The sequence below is a fragment of the Homarus americanus genome, unplaced genomic scaffold (assembly GCF_018991925.1).
Source record: "Homarus americanus isolate GMGI-L3 unplaced genomic scaffold, GMGI_Hamer_2.0 scaffold25013, whole genome shotgun sequence".
Taxonomy (NCBI): domain Eukaryota; kingdom Metazoa; phylum Arthropoda; class Malacostraca; order Decapoda; family Nephropidae; genus Homarus; species Homarus americanus.
Genome location: NW_024722158.1, coordinates 10,897,949 through 10,923,802, shown reverse-complemented (window position 1 = coordinate 10,923,802; position 25,854 = coordinate 10,897,949). Strand labels below are relative to the sequence as shown.

Sequence of the window (25,854 nt, the reverse complement as noted above, 5' to 3'; positions counted from 1 at the left end):
AGTAGATATTTCCCATTTTTTATGATACAAATTTCCCGTTTTCTATGATAATCTACTTCGCAAAATTAGGTAATATTTCCCCCAAAATTCGAAAATCTACTTCCCCGAAAATTCGATAATCTACTTTCCCGAAAAGTAGAAAATCTATCTACTTTTCGGGAAAGTAGATAACCAACATTCCCGGAACATACATATTTCCCATTTTTTATGATACAAATTTCCCGTTTTCTATGATAATCTACTTCGCAAAAATTAGGTAATATTTCCCCAAAAATTCGAAAATCTATTTCCCCGTAAAAACAAGTAAACCTAACAGAAAGGCACAGTCTTTCAATTAAAAGTAAGTTTTCTGTGAAAGAAATAAAACTAACAAAGATACACTGTATTTCATCTAAAAGTGTTTTTTGTGAAAAGAAGTAAAACTAACTTCAAAACAACGTTTTAAACAGAAAACAGGCCTTATCGTTGAAAAGAAGTATAATTGATTACAAAACAGTTTTTGAAAAGAAATTGGGTGCTTTCCGTGAAAAGAAGTAAAACTGATTAAATGCATTTCTTTTTATCAAAAAGTGAGTGTTTTTTGTGTATAGAAGTAAAACTAACTAAATACACTGCTTTTCATCTAATCAAAATTCGAAAATCTATTTCCCCGAAGAGTCGATAATCTACTTTCGAAAAGTAGAAAAATCTATCTACTTTTCAGGAAAGTAGGCTCAACCAACTTTCGGAAAGTAGATATTTCCCCGTTTTTATGATACAAATTTTCCCGTTTCTATGATAATCTACTTCGGAAGAATTAGGTAATATTTTAAAGTCGATAATCTACTTCCCCAAAAAGTCGATAATCTACTTTCCCGAAAAGTAGATAATCTACTTTTCGGGAAAGTAGATAACCAACTTTCCCGGAAAGTAGATATTTCCCATTTTCTGTGATACAAATTTCCCGTTTTCTATGATAATCTACTTCGGAAAATTAGGTAATATTTCCCCAAAAGTCGATAATCTACTTTCCGAGAAAGTTGGTTTATCTACTTTCCCGTAAGTTATTTTTTTCTCGTAAGTTTGAACTTACACTTTTTTCTCTTAACGTTCGAACTTACAATTTTTTTCTCTTAAGTTCGAACTTACGATAATTAGAAAGATCGTAAGTTAATTTGTTCTCTTAAGTTCGTTTTTACGAGAATACGAACTTCCAGGGTTACAGAGCCTGTGGAGGTCGAGGATATATAGAGTGGAGTGTAAAGGTTGAAAGAGTGAGGTAAAGGAGAATGGTGGGGGTTGATGTGTGGAGGGGGTAGAGTGAGGTGTAGAGTAGAGGTGGGGTGTGGAGGTAGGGGGGAGGTAGAAGTGAAGGATGATGTGGAGGGTAGGGGTATAGAGGAAGAGGAGGGTGGGGGTATAGAGGAGGAGGGTGGGGTGAAGAGGTATATGTGGGTGGGGTGTAGAGGTGGAGGGTGGGGTGAAGAGGTATAGGTGGAGGGTGGGGTGTAGAGGTTGAGGATGGGGTGTAGAGGTGGAGTGTGGGGGGTAAGGGTAAAGAGAAGGAGGGTGGGGTATAGAGGAGGAGGGTTGGTCAAGAGGTATAGGTGGAGGGTGGGGGTAAGGGTATAGAGGAGGAGGGTTGGGTGCAAAACACTAGGGATCGTTTTGAAGTTAAAGGTTATGTTACGTTTGGTTTGGTTTGGTTTGCACTTTTGTCTGAAAGTTCACCTCGTGATGTTTCCCTGTTTAAAGGTTGATATTAATGTTTTCAGTTGATAAGAATGTTTCAACATTTTTGTTTTACTTGCTGTAAGGTTGGTCCACTTAAATTCGTACAACGTTCTTCTTGTCCCACAAGTTATGATGTTTTGCCAGAGTTAAACTTACCTGTAGCTGATGGTTTACTTTGACCCTTTTGGTGGCGGGTTGGTTTGTCTTCAGAAACACCTAAATCATTTAATCAATTATTCCCTTCGACTTGCCCGTGACCTGAACCTCCTTAACTAAGGCGTTTACACCGAGGAAAGGATACCTTTAAAAAAAGGAAAATGAAACTCATATAAAAGCTGTAACTTTGTGTATTTAACCCAATTTCTTATAATCATTATAGACTTTTTGTGATTACAATGAAGAGTCCTCGCCCTCACTTGCCCCGGGTAGAGGAGGGTTGAGTTTGGAAAGGGAAATTGTGTGGAAAGGGGAATGGAGGTTAGTTTTAAGTGAGACTTCGTATCCCAACAACTGGATGTGAAAATGGTCGAGACATTATCAAAATATTTTTTTTTGTGGACTTTCATCAGCAAATTGTCTCAAAATACACTCTAGACTATGTTAAAACACCAGGCCAGCACTAAGCCTGACCAGCAGAAATAGCGCATCTTTTATTTATAAACATTGGATATTTGAATCTTAGTGGGCAATCGCGTTTCCGCTGGGAGGCCTAAGCTTGACTTCTAATTTAAGGTACTGTATAGGGTATTTGGGGGACGTTAAAGTTGTCTTGAAGGGTAGGGGGATACGGGGGCATGTGAGAGGAGGGCACAATATTACGTGGGCAGCGCGCCTGGACTGTTTATCCAAGACTGACGGGACCAAAATAGATCATCCCTGTACATCTGACAACCACGAGTGAGCGTCGGGCAGTGTGGAATGATTGGGTAAACCAGTGACGTCACCAGCGACTTCTCCATGGTTTAAAAAAAATGATTCGACAATTGACTGTAAATGCAATTCTAAAATAATCAACAAAATTTTTACACCAATACAAAATATACTGCATAATTATATAACAATGTCAATATTCTAGAAATGTTTAATACCAAATGTGGACAATAGATAAGCGATATATAGTACAAACATTCACAGATGAGTTGTCGCTGGCAGCTCCACTAACGATAGACTTGTTACTGTACAGCCCTAACGTAAACAATCTACTTGTTTCCTAAACGCTACATTATGACTTCGATGTTTAACAGTCCGCCGATCCCCATTCGTGGTTGTCTTTGCTACATATACATAATACAATATACATGGTCAGGGGAGTTACTAAATTCCTCCTGCAAGAATACAAATATTTTCCCTTTATTCCTACAATTTGATTTTGATTTTGTGTTCATTAAGTATGTGCCAAAAATAGATTAATATAATTCCTTCGACACTACACAAAATTTATCGCAAAAAAAATCATTCACAAAATAGGTAAAGATGTATACAACGCACTCATATAAACAATTTCTTATCAGGATTAGTGTTGAAAAAAGAAGTTAATTTCACGTACTTAAGACTGAACTAGATTGAGAGGCACAAGAAACAAACCATCTGGAGTACATGATTTTAGCTGACGTCACCATCACGGAAAGTAAGTAGAGTGAGTGAGTGAGTGAGTGAGTGAGTGAGTGAGTGAGTGAGTGTGTGTGTGTGTGTGTGTGTGTGTGTGTTTTTATTCCACAAGGGTAAGGGGGGGTGACACGAACACTTTTGATGACCGAACTAAACATAACCTAATACGAGGTCACATAAATTATCTTTTTTTTTTTTTTTGCTGGGTTGTGTTTGATTAAGAGCTAGGTCAGCCTGGGTCACGTTTGTAGTTAGTGGGTTAGGTTTAGAATGAGTTGGGTCATGTGACAGCATACTAAGACCATACCTCGATGAACAGCTTCTTGTTCCACCCTAACCAAGAGTTTCACACTGATCTATTGAAAAACCAAAGGAGGCTGGGATGAACCAAGGAATGCAGGCATGAAACTAGGAAGGCAGACATGAACCAAGGAATGCAAGGAAGAACCAAGCGAATCAAGACTGAAAAGAAAACACAAGAAAAAGAGGACAGTTAAACACTTGGAGAAATAGGCACGTGAGGACATACAGTGCGGCAAGCAGGACATTGGAAAGAATATTATACCTACATATAATATATACAAGCCAAATTTTATACATCTCAAAATTCCTCTTTCTTTACTAGCTAGGCTAAGGCTTCTTAGTCTGTTAAATAAAAACATTAATCATAATAACACAGGAAAACAATCTTATGAGCAGAAGAAACACTTTTGGTGGAGGAGCCTCGATAAGACCCGGCCACCTTCTCGCTCTACGTTAACGTTGTGAACCAATGTTGCAGCTTTTTTAAGCATTTTCTATTGTGGTTTTCTTGGATATTTTGGCTTAGTGAGACTGTAGGCTTATTAATCAACAGTCTTGCGTGATCTACCAAAGGTTTATTCGGGGTAGAGTACTTTTAAGAAGCGAGAGTGTACGCCTCCCGAGGGTGTCATCATGGGGCGAGGACACTCACTGGAGGTCGTCAGGTGGTTGTGACGTGTCGTCCTCCTGTTGAAGCCTCACAGTATAATAATCTATCCCTCAGCGTGACAGAGCCAGAATTATATTTTCATAATCGTGAATAAAACCAATTTCTCTTTTCCTTTGAGGGGGATAAGTTAAGGCACCCTTAGCAAGACGCCGCGAGATGAACTCCTGCCTCATCTACACCCAACCTTCAGTCTTCCTAAATTGTAATAACTTCAGATAAAGTGACAAACGTATTAATGGTTTATATTCTTTTTGGTCAACATAACTACACCCAAAACTTACATATCAAAAATTTTCGGCACTTAGTGATAGGCTGTTTTATCATTATTACAATTTCAAGAGTGTTGGGTGTGGGGTGGGCAGGTGGGTGTTGCAGGACAAACGCTCCAACGTAGTCGTCTCCCTCGTCTTCACACCTCATACTAACATTATACCAATAATACATTTTCCATTTTCTAAAACAAACCAAAAAAAAACACCAAAGTTTCTGTGTCAATAAATATCAACCGAAAAATCATTAGAATCGACTAGTATGCCATTCCCATACAGTATCACAATGGTTAAATAATAGGGACAAATATTCTAATGGCATCATTCGTCGCCCTTGAAGCACAGCACATCAGGTGACCATCACTTATGTTATCAGCAACAATCATATGGTAACTGACCAAGCGTCAGTTTCTTGGATACCTCGTCTTCTACAAGAATTTTTCACATATTAACCACCTGCGAGTCTTAAATGAAGCTGTCAACACCTTTAGTAAGCCTGGTACGTTGACTCCAAGCACGACAAAGGCGCCTAAATGATGGGCAAACGACATAAATGTGGACAAGAGGTGGCCTTGACGGTGCACGCGTCGGGGCGGGCGGGGGCAACACTGACGGCTGCTACGCTACCACCGTCGTGTGGGACACCACTTGAGCGAGTCTGAGAACGTTCACTCAGCCCAGAGTTACTTGGGCAACTCATCTCTTGGTCTAATTCTACTGCCACATAGTTGTGTCCAACACCCACTTTACACAAGCCACTGTATGTGGGAGAGTACGAGTTCATTCCCAGCATTTGTAAGGCTCCGACAACCACTGTGGTTATCACTGTCTCTTGTGTGGGCGTGAGCATGAATGCGCGGGCGTGAAGTCCTCAGGTTTGTGTCCAGGACGCCCCCGCCTGCCGCTTCAGGCCGGCCACTTGCCACTCATCACAATAAAGTCTTGATACACTCATTTGGTAGCAAAGCTTCATCACACGGAAAGTGTTGTCTGCCGAGATAGAACGAATTTCTCGTCCATCTCTTGTGTGAATACATTAAACAAATATCACAACACGTCTTCCACCGAAATATGGGTGGACCATCATACAATTATCAAAGTATATATATATATTTATATTTATAAAGCTAAAGCATTAAAGAAATACAGTGTACTCTTTCTCCAGTCATCGCAAGTTGACAGAACCTTCATACAGGGATATAACGCAACTCCCAGAAGGCGAGGCAGTAACCAAGATGTGAGGAACAATGTGATAGGACAGCATTAACACTTGTAAGTCAACCATCTCTAACACATGTGGGAGAACCTAAATATACAGATGAAAGACACAGAGAAACAGACCAAACAAAACAGCAGGAAACAGGTAACAGTAACTCCTTGTAAGCAGTTACTCTTGACCTGAGGGAGGGGTGGAGAGGAACAGTAGGTTAGGTAGGAGGTGTAGCGGCGACGACCCCGTCTCACAGATATTCCCAAGGGTCACCGGAGGGAGCCTGGCAGGTCACGCAGCTTCTCATGTGGCCGGATAAGAGTCTGGAAAATTCCCACATAGAGGAATTTCAACATGTACTGTACGTCTCATCCCTCGGCGGTTAATACAAAGGATGACATTTAGGGATAAGAGTCTCAAGTTGGTTCTTTATTTCATGTAAGATCGAGAGGAACCTCAACACAAGGTACACACGTGCTCAACAAGGACTGTGAGAGAGGGAACCTGCCAGCCTCCCCTGGACGCGACCCTCTGGGGGTGACGGGGCCCCCAGCCGATACCTGTCTTTTTACACCAGGAATAGGAAACTAAATACTCTTAAGCAATAGGTCTTTTTTATCAACAGGTCCTACGAGCTATAAAACACAGAGGCCTTCAGCAGCTCAACCAGCAAGACACTCGACACGGTAAGTGGCTGGCGGACTCTTGTGTTCATACTCTCTCCACGTACTTGCAGACATCAATGTAGTCTTATACACCCAATACAAGCAATGGAGACACATACACACATACACTCACACCGCTACTACGCACTAACCCTCACTCATCCAAAACTACAATGAAACTACACAGGCCGGGATGATGGTGAGAATAAGGAGGCAGATGAGGTGAAGCAGTCCTCCTGCCAGTCTCTTGCTACCTCCCGAGTTGCTTCTGCCACCCTCCACACACTGCCCTGGGGGTGCAACGCACCATTAACACAAAGATTCATTATAATTCATGTTAACAATTGCACTACTATGTTATTTTACATTGGAAATATTATATCTTACATTACAGTAGTTCAGAAGAAACATCAAATTTATTCTTAATGTTGAGCAATCCTTTATTTTGTTTAGTGTTCACCGACTTTACCAAAGTTGTACTACAGTACAGTATACCAAGATTAGAGTGTAGACGTACCAGCAAGCGTGGCGTTGATGGCGATGTGCGCGTCGTGCTGTCGCTGGATGCAGGTGTCGTGGCGGGCGGTGAGGGTAAGTGTGTTGGTGCGGGTATCATCACTGTAGGCAAAGCAGACGCGGCGTGGAGCCCCTGAGGCCCGGGACATGGGCGAGGCCACCACGTACGTCACTCCCTCCGACGTCCATTGACCGTGACAGTGAAATACTGTGGACAACAACCAACACTATTGATTAGCACAGTTAATAACACACACACACACACACACACACACACACACACACACATTCATACTGACTTTGCTTATGAGAAGTTCCATTTATAGTTGAATTATACCAGAAATATACATATCTATTTTCGTGCGGCAGGTAGCGTTAAGGTGTTTGATCAGATGAAATAAGCTGGGGTGCCTAACCATGTGATCGCTGCCAAGTAGGACAACCCCCCCCCCCCTCCCTGCTTAATAATCCATAATAAAGTGGTCACATTAATTTACCAGTTTAAATTAATTTTCTAATTACATGATAAATTGAAGGTGTAATTTCCCCCAAATAACAGTTTTTCAACAGGATACAATTCAACCTGGGTCTAAAAAATTCCTGCGATGGCTCTAATTGTATTAAGATTGTTTATGGACATCAAACAGGCGATTCCTTTGTACGGGTAAATAGATATGTCAAGACTTTCAAAGCACAAAGCGGAGGGAAACAAGAGGACGGAGCCTCTAGCAAGCATAGCTGCCACACACACCACTGAACACCCACTACAAAAACCTCTCAACAGTGGCTGCAGGACGTTGCTTCCTCGCGGGCGGGGAAAAACGTGTTCCTTTGAGCTGCCTCTGGTCATGACAGTGATACGCCGCGGGGGTGGAATGAAGGGGGCTAGATTAATGTTCTTCTTGCGTGGTCACCCGCCAGAGGCTTTTGCGGCTTTTTGTCCAGCGGGAACAGGTTCATGCCTATTGTACAACAGCCGCGACTCACGAGGCGGCAGCCGGTAATGACAAGAATAGGGGGGGTAGGGTGTAAGACGAACTGTTTCTCCCTGCCACACACAGCGACGCCTCACTGTCACCATTCATCACCCTCGTGAACAAACATAACTCACCCAAACAATTAGGGTATGACGCACCCTTCTCTCTCCGTGTTTGAAGCTCAATTTCTGTGTCCGTGTGCCTGTCTGTTTCTCCCTCCTTCCCTCACCACTAAACATGAACTATTTTGCTTTAGCTGTACGAGAGCAAAAATAATTACATTTCTCAATTCGACGAAACAGCTTATTTCAATGTACAAGTTGATGAATGAGCGCCTGCCTTCCATTATCAGCCAAGTGCGATTTCTCTTCTTTAAGGCCCTTGCTGAGTGTGAAGAGCTAGGTAAGTGTATTAGCTGCATCAATTACTGTACTTAAATGTGATTAAAAATTAAGGTGTTAGAGCATGGGCGAGGATATCGTAAAATAATATAACAAAACAAAAGAAAAACGGGACACGCGAACTAAGGGACTCGTTGTTTGTGTAACCTAACGTAACCATAACCTAATAACAATAATCTAACCCAACTGATAATTATTAGTTGGTTCTGAAATGACCTAACACCGTCTGAACCTCCAAATATGTGAGCTTACCATAAACAGTCTTCTCGGGGCAGCGAGCATCGAGTTGCAGCGTGTTGCCGGAGTTGCATCCTACTGTGATGTGGGTGAAGGTGCGGGACTCGCCAGCACAGGGCACGAGGGCGTCTGGTACGTGATACCGGCCAAAGGGTCCACAAGGGCCCGGAGGCCCTCCAGCGGCCACAAGGGTAGTGAGGTTGGCTGTGGTGGGGGACCAGTAGTGGCTGGAACACGCCTCTTCAGCCTTAAGCCCCAGCTCCCCTGACCTCACTTGTACCACGTGCTCGTCCCGGCGGTAGATCCGTAGGCACTGGTACCCACTCTTACTGCTCAGGGAGAAACAAAATATTAGCTCATGTCTAAGATATAAACACGTTGCCACACATACTTATGATTGGTCCATTTACTTGCATATACTGTATATACATAAAACATACTTTAGGGTGTTTAAAAAACAAGAACAAAATGACGATTTGAACTAGCTCTACATTATTCCCTGTTCCAGTCGCGTTAGTTCACCAACCAATCCAAGAAGAGGCTTAGTTAAGGAGCAGTTGTTAGGGTGATGTATGGGGTTCATCACCAGTGTGGCAATGTGTGTACAGGAGGCGTTATGTAGTGTGTCTAGAGGTAAAGTAGCGTTATGTAGTGTGTCTAGGTGTACAGGAGGCGTTATGTAGTGTGTCTAGGTGTACAGGAGGCGTTATGTAGTGTGTCTAGGTGTACAGTAGCGTTATGTAGTGTGTCTAGGTGTACAGGAGGCGTTATGTAGTGTGTCTAGGTGTACAGTAGCGTTATGTAGTGTGTCTAGGTGTACAGGAGGCGTTATGTAGTGTGTCTAGAGGTAAAGTAGCGTTATGTAGTGTGTCTAGGTGTACAGTAGCGTTATGTAGTGTGTCTAGGTGTACAGGAGGCGTTATGTAGTGTGTCTAGGTGTACAGTAGCGTTATGTAGTGTGTCTAGGTGTACAGGAGGCGTTATGTAGTGTGTCTAGTGCGTTATGTAGTGTGTCTAGAGGTAAAGTAGCGTTATGTAGTGTGTCTAGGTGTACAGTAGCGTTATGTAGTGTGTCTAGGTGTACAGTAGCGTTATGTAGTGTGTCTAGGTGTACAGGAGGCGTTATGTAGTGTGTCTAGGTGTACAGGAGGCGTTATGTAGTGTGTCTAGGTGTACAGGAGGCGTTATGTAGTGTGTCTAGGTGTACAGGAGGCGTTATGTAGTGTGTCTAGGTGTACAGTAGCGTTATGTAGTGTGTCTAGGTGTACAGGAGGCGTTATGTAGTGTGTCTAGGTGTACAGTAGTGTTATGTAGTGTGTCTAGGTGTACAGGAGGCGTTATGTAGTGTGTCTAGGTGTACAGGAGGCGTTATGTAGTGTGTCTAGGTGTACAGGAGGCGTTATGTAGTGTGTCTAGGTGTACAGTATCTCAAAAACTATCTGCCAAAATGGGTCTGATGACTTCTGAAATGCTACATGCAACTCGTCAGGTCACGGGAGGGTTGGTATGTGTGGTATACTGATCCTACTACATTTGGTAACCGATCATCATATTAATTACGCAGAAATAAACACACATTTGCATTATTGATGTAAACTACATACCAAAGTTAATGCATGTCCCAATATCTTTCATCCGTGACCTTATTCATTTGTTTTACACAGAGTGGACACAAAACTTTTTTGAGAAACTGTACATAGCAGGCGAGTGTACAGGAGTTAACTATGTCATTGTCTGTACATGATTTGTAAACACTATTTATGGCAAAAAATAATCCAAACCTGAGAATCTTAGAGATAACCCAACAAATAGTAAGATCAATCACATACATAGAGACGAATTTGTTTACATGAAGAAAGACACACACACATACACATACACACACACATACATACATATCAAGTCGAACATACCATCCTACTGTGACGTGGGCGACGACGGTAACGAGATCTTCGTCAGCGTGGTCTCGGTGATGCTTGTGGTGATCACTGCTACTGGCGTGGTGATCACCGGAGCGGCGATGTTCGTGGTGATCCCGGCGACTCTCGTACTTGTGACACACCAGCCGGAAGTCTGTGTGTCCGCGGGTCTGACGGGGTGATGGTGAGGTGGAAGAACGGACATTATTAATCGGGTCTTGGGGTAAATGTCAGGTGTAAGGAATGTTAGGGCAAAGTTGTGATGACATCCTTTGGGAATTCGGTGTTATTAACAATCTAAGTTATAACAAGTATGATTATTATTGGACTTACAAATAATCATGTATATTAAATCAAGATCAAAAAAGGTCAGCACTATACGTAAAGTCATTGTCGGAGTCATGATCAATCGATGTCATTAGAGATCGAGACAATCAATAATCAAGGGTAATCATCATTAATTACTGAGCGAGGTCAAAACATGCATGACACTCATTATAAGCTTCCGTCACTATCACAGACGTCAGAAAAGGTCAGCATTAAACTCATGCACTGTGAGCTTTGTTGTGTCGTAAACTTATGATACTGTGGGCCTTGTTGTGTGCTAAACTTAAGACATTGTGGTCCTTGTGTCTAAAGTTCAAATCACAGAAAAGCTGAGCTGAGGTAAGCTAAGCTAACCTTACAAAGATGGAGCTGAAAGGCCAACTATTTCTTAATCTTAAGTTTTAGAACGTTTTAGGTTTTAATCCTAATTCAGGGGAGGGTTTAATCTATCCAAGGATTCCCCTAAAACGATTCTTAGGTTGAAGGACTCCCCTCAACATGTAGGATTCCCTCCTGAATGACCCCACTCCCAAGGCCTGAAATATTTAACCCGACATACCCCGAGGAGATAAGGGACTCACCTCAATGTCTTCTGGGGCTGCGGTGCCGTCGCTGATCCTGATGGAGGTGTTCTTGTGGTAGACGAAATAACTCTTGCTGTTGTCTAGCGTGTGCCAGTGGCTGTGGACCGTCAACCAGCTAGGGAACTTACACTTCCTCCCATTGTGAGTCACTGTCAGAGGTGGTGCAGAGATTAAGTAAATGTTTATGAAGAGAAAGTAAAGGTTAACAGAGAAGAGAATGTTTAACATGGGAGACAGAGCAAATTACACAAATTTGGAAAAGAGAGTAAAGGCTAAGATGTAAGAGAGAAACTTGGTTTGAATGTTGGTGGAGTACAGTCCAAGTCAGCATATGCACTGATTGAAAAGAAAGACGATTTAATATTAGAAACCGCAATCACATGTAAACGAATTCTAACATCTGCTACTGATACCTGCCATCTGCTCTCAATTAACAAAAGTTGATCGAATCCACGACCCGTTCTAGAGCTATTTTTGAGAGAGAAACAACCGAACACTACCCCCACACACACCATTAGACTACATTGATCATAAATGCGCACATTCCTAAACCACGAATGTCTTCATAATAAATAACACTGATCTAAACTCCGTATACCCTGTTGTTGCTGCCGATGGTTAATTGAAAGGTACTGTGTATGTGAAGAAAAAAAAATACGAGAATTTTTACATATTTTTAAAAGGTCAAGCTTGTGTGTGTGTTAACACTGAGTGACTGTGTGTATTATCTACTCAGGTAGTTTAATTTCATCTTTACTAAGGTGATATACAGTATATTAATTTGCTCTCACGTCAGAATATGGTAAGTCATGTGAAAATATTTGATATTTAATGGAAATGTGAAAACTTTTGGAGAACTTTATAAAAATGTGGAAACCTATGGGAAAGTTCATTGGTCATACCGATATGTTTGTTGAAGCTCACACAAACGTCATTACCTTTGGAGAGTTTCATGGTCTTGCTGCCCTCGTGAGCGGAAATGAGCCCCTGGCAGGTGGCGTCGGCAGATTGGGCGAGGTTCCATGTCTGGGTGTTGCCCTGGTGGCGTGGGTGCTCGTAGATGAAACAACGGTAGCGGTCCTCGTCACTCTTGACGTGGATGTGGTCCACCTTCCCCACCAGATAGTGGTTCGACCCCTCCTTCCACGACGCCAGACACACCAACTCCTCCACTGTACAAAATAAATGACACGTGGTTAAGTAAATAAATTAGCGGTACTGTATTTTGGCGTAGTTAAGCATGTCAATTAATCTGTATTAGAATGGAATACTATCTTAGCGCAGGAACAGCCAAGGTCATGTGGCGCATCTGTAACAGAAAATGGAGACGCTTATGTGAAGAAAGTTATGTTGGTATTGAGTGTAGTACAGGTACAGTACATGTAAGGCGTGATACTTGTTTTACACGTGTTAGAAGCTCGATACATAAGCTAACACACTAGTATATCAGGACTAGCAAAATTGACCCCCCCTCAAAAACAAAAAATAAATAAATAAAAATCATTAACTTGCTAGTGCTTTCAACTCCTCCAATCCTCCTCAGCTCCCAAGCTGACTCGGTGATACCCTGTGGTCACGGCTTGGACGCGTTACATTCCTGTCCATTTCATGCCCGGGTTGTCCAGATGGACAAAACATAGACAACAGTTGACAAAAACACTCTAGGAGGAAGACGCTCCCCACTTACTACTACCCAGTTCCCAACTATATCAATATTCTAAATACTAATTTGACATTACTATCATACCACTTGTCAAAGTTGCTACCAAGAGTTTTGTAGTGTATATAGTCCCAATCTATTGTGTGCGCCTAATATTCTGGGGAATAGTTGCTATACTGTAAGCTACTTTAGGGGTTGGTAAAAAAAACAATAAAACCCTAAACACCAGGTGGGTTGGTACACCAGGTGGGCTGTTTTTTTTAAACCCGGGTTTTTCCAGCCCTGAGGTATATGCTAAAATACTACAGGTTAAGGAAGGTTGTATGCTACACTGACACTACAGGTTAAGGAAGCTTTTATAATACACTGACACTACAGGGTAAGGAAGATGTATGCTACACTGACACTACAGGATAAGGAAGATGTATGCTACACTGACACTACAGGATACGGAAGCTTGTATGCTACACTGACATTACAGGATAAGGAATCTTGCATAATACACTGGCACTACAGGATATGGAAGGTTGTGACACTAGACTGTAGATTAAGGAATATAACACAGTCGAGAGATACAGACCAAAGCTCTCAGAGCCCGGAACATCAGCACAGGCTTGGTGACGGAAGAGCAGCCGGGAGTCGTCAGCACACGAGTCCACCTGTAGGATACAACACAACGTCATATAGACAACTTTGAGAATAAGTCTACCACATAAAGACAATATAGAATGTGTAGACTGCATATACAACCCATTAATGAGTATAATGAGTACAATACACAGACAATCCATAGGAGGAGTATATATAGGTTGCTGAAATAACAGTGTACAGTACTATACCGTTAATATAAGAAGTATAATATAGATAAACATCCCCACGTATTCCTCACTACTGATAGTTGACATAGGTGCAGTGTAGTGCGGTATTGTCAGTCCATAGAGCGAATATATTACACACGATTAACTTAAGATGCTAGATTTAACGAATACACTAAAAACATATCACTATAAAAAATTACCTTACACATGAACAGTCAATACCACTACTAATGACTTACTAACATACAATTCCACTTAGTAACTCAACTTTTGGTTTCTATACACCCAATTAACTATCCGGTCGATTGTTACAGAACTTTATTTTCGACTACCTCTCATTTAATACATTTTCAGGACACACACGATACAGCATTATATTCTTTAAGCGTGATAGAACAAGTATACTGTATTACAAATCGCATCGAGTAAGCATACATAACACATCTGCCAAAGAAAATATTTACTCATTTGTTATAAGTATGTTCACTACACTAATGAAATAAGAAAATTCACTACACATCTCATATACCAGCATTTCTATTTATACATCTATAGATACCCAACACATTTATTCTATCCACAATTAAACGTGGTGGAAACAGTGCATATCACATTATAAAAAGTTCTTATGTTGCAAAAAAAACAAAGTGCAAACATAAATCTGCTTATGCAAGAAAATGTCAGTAAAAATAACATTATTGCTACTACAACACGCGTTCATTTATTTTATATATTCACAGTAAAGAGAAGTGTCATTACGGGCGTCTCACACATACAGGTAACACAAGATGGCTCGACCATAACGACACGCTACTATAATCTGTTACGATCCCACTGCTCTCACCAATTACACCAGCGACCTTCATTCGAACAAAACTGGGAGAGCAAAGTAAGTTTCTTCCTTAGGTTTCATTAGTGTTACGTTGTCCTGTAGTATGGAAGTTGCTGTTGGTATTACTGTTTTTTCTCTCTCTTTCTCGTCACTTTTTTGAATCATTAATTCGGATAAATTTAATTTGCTTTCATGTTATTGTAATATTTATTATATTTTCTATTCCTTTCTTTCCATCTTCCCTTGCCTTCCTCCATCCCTTCTCCAGTTATTTCACCCTACCTTCAACTTCTCCTTGTTCCTTCCCACCCTTCCTCCATCTCTCCTCACTGCCTTCCTCCTTTCCTTCCCCCTTCCCTACTCTCCCACAAGACTGTCCATTTACCCTGGCTACATTTTTCACCCTCCTTAAAAAAAAAACACAAATCCTCTTATTGAAATTTTCTGTAACGGTTTAAAATGCCTATGTTTTACCATTGTGTATCTCGACGCTTGGTTATTTTTCCCTCCCTCCTACAGCCCCGAGACCCCCGTGAGCTGTTTGGTATCTTAAAGGTAGATATATCAACCTTCTTAACGCTTTGTGGAGTTTTTAAGTTTATTCATTTACTTGACTCGTAAGATTTTTTTTATTAGTGTTCTATGGTAAGTGAGTTGTATTTTATAACCGTTAGTGAGTTAACTTTCTATACCAAAAAGGTTAAGGCATATACTGTACTCATTTACTGTACTCGTCTACTCTTGAGCGTTTGTATGGTATGAAAGGCATATAAAAGCATTTACTCATTTCCTTATCTATTTTCACGCTTTTGTTAACTATTTACAATTGACTTTCTGTTCATATGTATACTTTTAAGCTTATACACTGTTCTTTACCCCTAACTTTGTTCCTATACTTCATGACAGCTTGTTTAGCATCGTATACTCACTCCTCGCTACCAATTAACGCTTTAATTTCTCCTTGCCTCACCAAGAACACCTCCCTTTATCTCCCTCCCTCACCAAGAAGGGAAGCCAACCCCCTATCTCTCCTCATCTTATTAGGAACGCTTCATTAGCTCTCCTGGTCTCCCCACTTCATCAGCAACGCTTCCCGGTACCTCACCAGGAAGGAATGTCTCTCCCTATCTCTTCTCGTCAGACCGGGAACCTCTCTCTCTCTCTCACCTATTCAAAATAACCTCCCAGCACCTCACCCTACGTCACCCTCCTGAACCACACACCCATAAGCGACCATTATTTATCTTGGCCTCAACCCATAACACAACACCACCTGTCTAAATTTTATGGGGGTGGGCAGGATATTAGCGCCTCATAATGGGGTGTAGAGAAAGGGAGAGGGGGGAGTAAGTGGGGGTAGATGAGGTATGGAATTAGTTTATACGTAATCTCCACAATGGCCCATATTAGGTGCTGAGAAAAAACAAACATTACCTGTAAGCAGCGGGAACCCACCAAGAGCCTGTAAAATAAGCCGACGTATCCGACAGCTTTCATAAGTGCCATGATCACCACCTCTTCCCTCCACTAATTTCCTTCCGCCGCACATTCTGCTAACCTCCAGCATCCGGCTACCTCAGCTTATTTTTTTTTCGAAGATAATCCGAAAGCATCCGATAAATCCGGTTTAAATGCTGGTAAACGGGTAGGGTTGGTTTGGGCCGACGTGGGGAGCCGAAATTACCTTGATGGAAAGGGCCGTCTCACCAACACTAAATGAAGGCTTTTCTCCCCTAATTCCATATCACACAGGGGGCAGATTACACGCTCTTAATGTAATAAACGTCAATGGTAAACTGACGATATTTCCCGCTTTAGAAAACGAGGATAATGGTCAGTTAGAATGATCTTGCGCTTCCCTACATTAATGATCAAATATGAAAACACGGAGAGTATTATTACACTAATATAATAATCGTGTTTAGTACGAAATCTGAAATAATAAAATATCAAATTAACTTAAAGGTATCGTAGAAATACCAAAGCCTGGCCGGCAATCTATATACTGGGGCCATTCTTTATGCCTCTACGCCAAACCCTCTTCATTTTACATTTACAAACAATTATAACCGAGAATTGTTCACTGGCTTCATGAATTCCCTTGAAAAGACACCCCTTCCGCGAGAGAAACATCAGTCAGATCAGGAAAGGCGCTCACTGGGCAAACTAAACAACTAAAAACATTGTATACCTCCAGACAAACATCCGGCCTGACAGAACTGCTGGAAACTACATCACACTGCTGGCACGTTATTAAAAGACCCGTAAATAATATTATCTTAGGTCTGTTTACAAAGGGACAATGGGGCGGATTTATCACGTATGAACAAAATGAGTTACAATAGTTTCCCCTGATATGAAAACATTATATGGCGTGGCTACGATGATTACATAATTGTAAACTGGACAAATATGATAAATACTATATTATTTATATGCCGAGTATATACAGTAGTCTATAGAATCCGAGTTTATACACCTGTCCTTAGGTTTGGGCACCCTCAGTCCACCCAGCTGTGAAAGAATACCTAGTTTATAGTTAATAATGTGAAGGCGTTTGATTGCCGACCACAGTTCCTCCATGTGTACTCAAGAGCTGTATCCCGACTGCCAGAAACAGGTTGTCAAAACAATGTGACCTATTTTCACATGATGATTGATTACAGATACAACACCTATCGTACTTTAAAACAGCTATTTACTGTAGAAAGTGACTTGGTTTACGTGTTTAACAACCTAGTTCTTGAAGTAAAGATATGTCCAGAAATAAAATTTTTGGGTTACAGAAACGACGGCCTTCCTTCATATTGAAAAGCGTTCTGTTGTCTAGTGTGGGAACTAAGAATTACCGCTTAAGGGCTTTGAACTAAGAATTCAGAGCCATGATGCTTAAAGACTCTGGTCACTGAAGCACCATGATATATTAAAACAACAACAACGACGATTACACATAATGACATACTCGCTAGTTTAGATAAAGCTCTTCAACTAAGACTGTGTCCTGGTCTACACGCCTACCCTTTAACATTATGTAATCCACGCCCTTGGTCTACACGCCCACCCTGTAACACATTATGTATTCCACGCCCTTGTCTACACGCCCACACTGTAATATTAAGCACCCCACGCCCTAGTCTGCACGCCTGGCCTATAAAATTTTACACGTGAAAAAAAGTAAAAAAAAATATCTTCCCTCTCACAGGCTAATGAAAAAACCCGGATATAATGACCTTGTGTTAAAACATAGACAAGAAAGAGGCCGTGGTGAGGGTCATGAACTCTGGTAACATCGTCATGCAAATTCCCATGAAACTTTTAATAGAATCACCAGGAGCTACACTTACCACAGCCTAATTAAAACACATTATTTTTAATGATCTATATTTACATCGAAAAGAAGAGGATGTATTAGGTTAATTTGTGACTAAATGAATGTGCTGGATGTTATGTTAATCCCTTCTACATGGTGTTATTAATTGCTATTATTTCCAAGTAAATATCGATAAACTTAGCAATATGAAGGTAATTAGTCAGGTGTTCAGTAATGTACAGTAGCTGAAACAACTATCTGTGCAGACTTTGTGGGAAACAATACGAGACCATGGACGATAAATATTGGTATATGAGGGTAGTTGTTTTAGCTACTGTACATTTTCTGTGGATTCGCCTGCCTGCCTCTCACCTCACCTCACCTCACCTCACCTCACTCTCCGGTTACGATTTTATTTATATTCTATACGATAAGTTTCTTCTGGTGCTGTTAAATATATTGAGTTAAGGTACAGTCTCAGGGTAAGTTTGTTGCCATTTTGGAAGTTGTGTGTTTGTTGTATCTGAGGTGAACCAATTAAGAGAATTCTCACATTTTTACTTACGAGAAATTGTTAATATGTGATCCTTTGAAAACCTGGATCTGATCCTTAAGTAATAAGTTTTCAAGCATTATCTCGTTAAGTGTGGACCTTAACCTTGAGTGTTAGTGTTGCTTGCATGTAATAATCACTCAAGTGTTTAGTTTTCAAAATAATTAAATGTTTTCTTTCAATTTGATTACGAGTCGAGTTAATTAGTAATTTAATTTAAAACCCCGATAAGGCTGATCTGAATAATAAACATTTAATTTCTGGGTCCCGTTAATAAGCTCTCCACATTTTTACCCGACAACGAAAAAATTAAATAAAAAAAACCTCTTTTTTCTTCCTATATATTTACCTACTAAAAACTTCTCCAGGAATTAAATACTTAAATTAAATACATAAAAATACCCTTTGTTTTTTTTTTAGAGGTGAAAGAATAAACTCCTTTCACTAATGAAGACAGACACAATACCTAACGCCTTCACTGGCCCAGAAAATACATTATATTTCTCCAACAAATTCAGTGAAGATTACAGTCATTTCCAAGTATTCGTTCTGTTATCTCTCTCTCTCTCTCTCTCTCTCTCTCTCTCTCTCTCATGGCGGTAATGGAATGAACGCAATGTACATAAATAATTTTGTATTCAGCAAACTTTTTACCCTAATTAAAAAAAAAGGCTACCGGCGCACTTATTTTTCGCCTTTTTTTTCCCCTCTGACAAAAAAGTTCATTTCTTTCTTCATATTTCTTTTTACGACTCGACTTCTCTCCCCCAAGCTAAAAGCATTTGTATTCACCATTGTAATTGTTAATGTAATCAATATTGTTTGTTTTCGTGGCATATGTAAATTCCAATATACACTTTTTAAATACATTTGCAAAAGCCATTCTCTCACTACATGCACAAATAAAAACATATATATATATATACACAGAGGCATATACAATATACACACCATATACAGATGCCACTCTCACTCACAGCTCCTATAATACAGACGTGTGTATGAGAATGTCTCGACACAATATACACTACACTACGCATTATGTTCAACTGAAAACTATACAACGGGTGAACAACATGTGACGGAGGTGTAACAGTACATGATGTTCATACGGTTGAGTTGCACTATTATACTTTAAGAACTATGTGTGTTCATAATATAAAAACAATGTAAACGGAGATTTTAATAAAGCTTAGGCATAATTACTGCATCAATTTCTGGCTTTCAATATAAATAAAATTCTATAAAGTTTTTAAAAGCTTAGAAGTGTATATCATATTCAAGGGGCTATATCAGTGTAGTCAAGGGGCTATATCAGTGTAGTAATGAGGTTGTCATCATATTCACAAAGCTAAACCATCGAACTCAAGGGGTTAACACATCGTACTCAAGAGTTTAATTCATAGTAGTCAAAACTTTAAGCCATTGTATTCAAATTGATTAAAGCCATCGTACTCTAAGGGGACTAACTAACTCACTCAATGTACTCAGAGGTGGGGAACGGGACTCAAAAGGTTTAAATGCTCAGATATTTTAAATAAAACTTGATACAGTGTACCCACCCGTCCTCGTCTCTACACCCGACAGTAACAGGATTACACTATAAAGACCAGTTTTAACACCCCCATAACGAAAGGGAACTTAATACTGCTAAAACCTTCCAACACATTTCAAGAGTTGTAAGTGTCGTAACTCAATGAGATATCACGCGAAAATAAAATAAAAAATGATGAGCAAAAAAGAAATAATAAAACAAACAAATATGCGATAAAATACAGTGAAAACTACATGAAAAGAATAGCGACCTTCATTATAGGATAGGATAATATAGTATAGGATAATATAGTATGGTATAAATAAGTCTAATAGGTAGATATTGGGAGAGATATCTAAAGAGAGAGATGTGTTGGTGGTGTATTCTCTCCCCACCCCCCCCCCCCCTGTGTGTGTGAGAGAGAGAGAGAGATTGTTCATTTGCTAATGGACAGGTGGAGGATCATTACCACACTGGGTCAAACAGTTCACAGGTCACAAGACATGGATGGAGGCAGGGTTCAGCCAGGCAGGTTTCAGCCAGGCAGGGTTAAGCCAGGCAGGGTTCAGTGTATTTAAATTTTCCATGATTTTCAATATCCAGACATATAAACAAGATCAAAATATATGACAAAAATATACTTATCAAAGAATTAAAAAAAAAAAGCATATCCGGAAAAACAAAAATAACAAAAAAAATTTAGCCTCTGAACAACCGTATACCTTAAAAATAAAACGACCCTGGCAAAACATAATTTTTTCTGGTATTCGTCTGGCAGCCAAACATTACAACCCTGCACATAAATCACTAACCAGGGAATGAATAATACAAGACGATGGAGTGACTGGAGGTGGTGTGGTGTGGTGCGCTGTGGTGCGGTGTGGTGTGGTGCGTCGTGGTGCGGTGTGGTATGGTGTGGTGCGTTGTAGTGCACTGTGATGTAATGCGCTGTAATATGGTACACTGCGGTATGGTCCTGTATGGTATGGTGCAATATGGTGGCTGTGGTAAGCTGCGTAGCGGAGAGATTTTTAAAACCAGGACACAGAATTAAATTATTTATACCCGAATACAAATATTATCATTGACATTTCTACAGCATCGGGAGTGTTCCAGGTAACCCCCCTCACCTGACAAATAATTCGCGGGAGACAACACCGCTGATACAACGTCTGACCGCTCTTGGTAATGTCATAGTAATGTTTGTAGTTAAGAGTTTCTTTCTTCATTTTTTATTTGGTTTTACAAGTTAGTCGACATTGGAGGTTTTGGTCACCTAAAACTCATTCGGAACAACTATTAAATACTGACGTTTCTGTTGGTTATAATAAACAATTTACAGCGAAAAAATACAAGCGAGGAAGTACTGCCTCTTTTGTTGACATTAAAATACAATTCTTTGGCTTTATTACCCCGCTGACATTACTTCCTCACTCCTAGGTAATATGTCAGCCGCGCACTTGCCGACTTGCTGATAATTCAAATCATTATCAACTCTACACTTTTATAAGACGAGCACTTGAGATTTTCTGCACTAAATTATTCACTCGGTCAATACTTGATAAACGAAGAGTTAGGTGTTAAGGGCAGGGCCGTCCCTAGGAGGGTGCGGGGCCCGGGGCAACTCAGCCACTGCGGGGCCCCAGATTATGCGGTCAGAGGAACCCACCCCCACCAACCCCCATGGGACTGTCGCTATGGATGAATGGAACAAGTTACCAAATATCATCATTAACTCGAATACGCTGAATAGCTTCAAACATAGGTTGGATGCTTATATGAGCAATAGGGGTTGGGTGTAAACGGGACTGCCCAGTATGGGCCAATAGGCCCGCTGCAGTTTCCTCCATTCTTATGTTCTTATGTCACGGTTGCGATGGTGGCGTAAGCCGTCAGGTCAGATTAACCAGTCAACATGTAATGTGTCCTAGGTCACTGGGTCTAGTGTTGGGCCCCGCGGGGCCCCCACACGCGCGGGGCCCTGGGCGGTCGCCCCTGTTCGCCCCCCCCCCCCTAAAGGACGGGCCTGGTTAAGGGCAAGTTTTAAGGTAAGAGTTAGGTGTTAAGGGCAGGTGTTAAGGTAAATGTGACCTTGAACAATCATAGGCAGCGAGTAATTAGCGTAAGAAGGGTAATTAAAATCATTGAGATATTATACAGATATCCAATTACGGACGACAGATCCATAAAGGCGCAAGTTATAGTCGCTCTAAACTCTATATGTATCTTATACGTGAGAGTATGGTCTATCAAGTTTATAATCGGGGATGGGTAATGCAGGGTTGGTTAGGTTAGGTAGTGGGAAGCAACGAGTATAAACAGGGGGGGGGGTATATTCGAGGCCTTTTTTGTAGTGATGGGGGAGAACAGTATATGCAGGACAACTCAACATGCTTCCCTGTTGGTCGCTGTAAACGTTTCGCCTTACACAGGATGCAAGGGGGTGTGTCACAATAAACTAGCCTCCTCGCTGGACAAATCTATTTAAAAAAAAGTCTACACCTCCACCCAGGGGCATTCATCATCATCCGTCCACGAACAACAGAATAATAACTGTCTCAAAGTCTAAGGCAAATTGATCCATCCATCTTTAACCCATCAGAAGGCGTTCATAATGTGTGATAATCTTCCTAATAGAACCACCCACCCACCCACCCACCCACCCACCCACCTTCCGTCCGGACTGTAAGACCAAATCATAATCAAATTAAACACAAAAACTCACCTGAGAGACTGGATGCTCACACTCGCCGTAGCCCCTGGAGTAGGTGAAGGTGAGGGGGCCGTGGAAGGGGCAGGCGACCGGCTCAGAGTTCAGGCGGAACATGGAGTACAACATGGCGTCTCCCGTGATGTCCCGACATAACCTCGGAAGGTCAAACTCCATCGTATCGTCGCAGTACGCTGTTGGAGGAGGAGGTAGTGGTGGTGGTATTAGTGGGTATCTGGAGGAGGAGGTATTAACTATAACTAGCAGGTATTATTACAAGTGCAACCAAGTGGTATCGGTAGTAAGGGATCATTTAACCTGGTATTAGGACTATAAGACTGCAGATACTTATAATAATACAGCCAGGTAATAACATCATCTACCTAACCTCCCTCCCAAAATGAAACAGCATCGACCCCAAACAAGACAACAATCAGGGTAAGTCAGTTCGGAGACTCATTCCCGTGATTCAGTTTCACCACGGGGAGTGAACTTTTGACCCCGGACTGTACTAGGTATTAAAAGAGGTATCTGGTATTATTATAAACCATCTTATACTAGAAAGGAAGTACTTGGTATTAAGATAAAGTATACAATAAGAGTACCCAGATACCAATCCTGGCGTCAAGATCAATTACCAAGCAAAAAAGTACTCGATACCATGAGAGAGTACCTGCGATAAACTACCTGGTTATTGATTGGAATGACCAAGTACTCTTGAGAAAATACCTGGTAGGAGTTATTATCTGCATTTCTCTCAACTATTACATTTCATCGTTATTCATTTTCCCATTTTCATGCATTTATTTACCTATTCCCTTTTCCATCCTTTATCATATTTATCTCTCCCTTATTCATCATTATCTCTCTACTTCCTCATTTATTAGTCTCTACATTCTACTTCCTCCTCATTTATCTACATAATCTCTCCCATCTCCATCCCTCTATTTATCAACACCTCTTCGTTTTCCTTCATTTATTAAACTACTACTCTTCCTTCTCTCTATTTCCCCATTTACTATCACCTCGCTTCCTTTATCCATCTATACGTTATTCCATGTTTCTTCACCCCTGTTACATACATCGCTTCTCTTCCCATCCCTTCATTAGTCTGGTTTATTACAGCTTCTCTCCTCCCCTTCCATTATTCTCCTTCGTCGCTTCGGCTTCGTCAATATTTTTCTTTCGTTCGCTAATAGCTTTATCGTTCTTGTTTATTTTCTTTATGATTCTCTCTCTCTCTCTCTCTCTCTCTCTCGACTTCATCTCACTCTTCGTCTCTCCCATCGTCTTCTTTTCTCGTTACTTTCTACCTAATTTTGTATTCTTTTTTCCTATGCCTCTCCTCTCTTCCTTCCCATCTTCCACACCCCTTCCCTCACATTTTTAAAACTTCCTCGAACGTCACAATTAAAATCTCTCTCTCTCTCTCTCTCTCCCTCTCTCTCTCTCTCTCTCTCTCTCTCTCTCTCTCTCTCTCTCTCTCTCTCTGTCATCCAGCGTCTTAATCTATTCCATTCTTTCATTCTTGCCTTTCTGTTACCTCTTTAATCACATCCTTCTTCTTGTTACATCATTCCCTTATTTACTCTCCCCTTGTTCTTTGTGTTCTTGGTTTATTCTCTCTCTCTCTCTCCCTTTCTTTCTCTCTTACTCTTCTCTGTTTCCATTCAGGTTAATCTTCCGTTATCTCTATTTTATATCGCCACTTTTATCCAAACATTCCACCTCTCCCCCCTACTCCCTCTTGTTCCTTTGTTTTGATAGGGCAATTATCTTCATTGCTCTATCTCCTCCCATTCATCTTCTTTATGCTTATTATTATTATTATTATTATTACCAAAATTGCTCCATCAAACGTTTATCCGTCGTGAAGAATTAAGCTCAGATTATTACTCATTTCCCTTGTTCCTTCTTTCTGTTTATAAGTCAATTCACGTGTTTATAATCACCTTTTTCCCTCTCTTTCTTCTCGCTTCCTTATTCTCGCTCCTATTTTCCTTCCTTCCTCCTCTTCTCCCTCCTTTATATTCGTGTTCCTTCTGTTTATTCTTCTTTCTGATATATTTTCTCCTTATTTTCCTTATTAACCTTCATCCTCCTCCTCCTCTTCCTACATATTCCTATCTTCTCCTATTCCTTATTCCCATCTCTCCTCCTTTCTTTATTCCACACCTTCCTCCTCATTCTTCACACACAATGCTAGTACTAGTAAACCCCCCACTCTTGACCTTACTCACTACTAGTACTACTACTAGCACTAGTTCATCTCTAACCATGTAATATATTAACAAGACCACGAGTACAAGTCACACCCTGCTTGTACTCTGAGCTCACCGTTCGTCCTCAGCTAAGTGTACTCATGAGTGTACTATTTAAGAGCCCTTGTAATCTATCTAATTATGGCTGGTATAAATTAATTACCTGCTTCTAACAAGTTCTACTACACCACACGTCCCTAGTACATAACCCTAATAGTACAAATAATCACGAATTAATAATTACAGGTCATAAGGTAGTTACATACCATAATTACAGGTTTATATAAAGTACATTACCATAACCACCATTGCTCCTATATATATACCAATCTTACAATACAATAATGACTACAATACATAAAAATACACAATACACTAATAACTACAATACACTACAATAAAATAATAACTACAATACCTACAATACAATACTTTACCTACACTGATAACTACAATACCTACAATACAATACTTCACCTACAATACACTACAAGTTTAACAAGTCATACTCACATTCCTTGTACTGGATAATGTTGTTGTGCTTCATGTTTATCACCATACACTTCCGGCAGTTGTACATCCTGTCAAGGAGAGAGAGAGAGATGGTTGTTAGAGAGGGGGTTGTTAGAGAGGGGGTTGTTAGCGAGAAGGTTGTTAGCGAGATGATATGAAGAGTAACGCAGGGTAAGGCGTAGTCAATGTTCGTCCTGCATCTGGCATTTCCCATGGAAAATTGGGAATGAGGGAGGGAAGGAAAGGGGCAGGAATGGGAGGGAA

General features: G+C 40.7%; 1 protein-coding gene across 1 annotated transcript; it reads right to left on the bottom strand.

The window, feature by feature from the left end:
• Window positions 1–2,044: 2,044 nt before the first annotated feature.
• Window positions 2,045–25,666, bottom strand: LOC121862200. The gene is made up of 9 exons (XM_042360298.1): window positions 25,591–25,666; window positions 22,832–23,010; window positions 13,640–13,718; window positions 12,338–12,571; window positions 11,397–11,548; window positions 10,483–10,658; window positions 8,585–8,898; window positions 6,956–7,162; window positions 2,045–6,728 (listed from the first exon to the last, which is right to left on the bottom strand). The coding sequence occupies exons 1-9, from the start codon at window positions 25,655–25,657 to the stop codon at window positions 6,607–6,609; spliced, it is 1,530 nt and encodes a 509-aa protein (XP_042216232.1). The 5' UTR covers window positions 25,658–25,666; the 3' UTR covers window positions 2,045–6,606.
• Between the last annotated feature and the right edge of the window lie 188 nt (window positions 25,667–25,854).

Excerpts from the sequence above, each read along its gene's own strand:
- LOC121862200 (XM_042360298.1), bottom strand. The coding sequence starts at position 25,657 with ATGTACAACTGCCGGAAGTGTATGGTGATAAACATGAAGCACAACAAC. Across the intron at positions 23,011-25,590 it reads CATTATCCAGTACAAGGAAT|CGTACTGCGACGATACGATG; the intron begins GTGAGTATGACT and ends CTCCTCCAACAG. Across the intron at positions 11,549-12,337 it reads GACCATGAAACTCTCCAAAG|TGACTCACAATGGGAGGAAG; the intron begins GTAATGACGTTT and ends CACCTCTGACAG.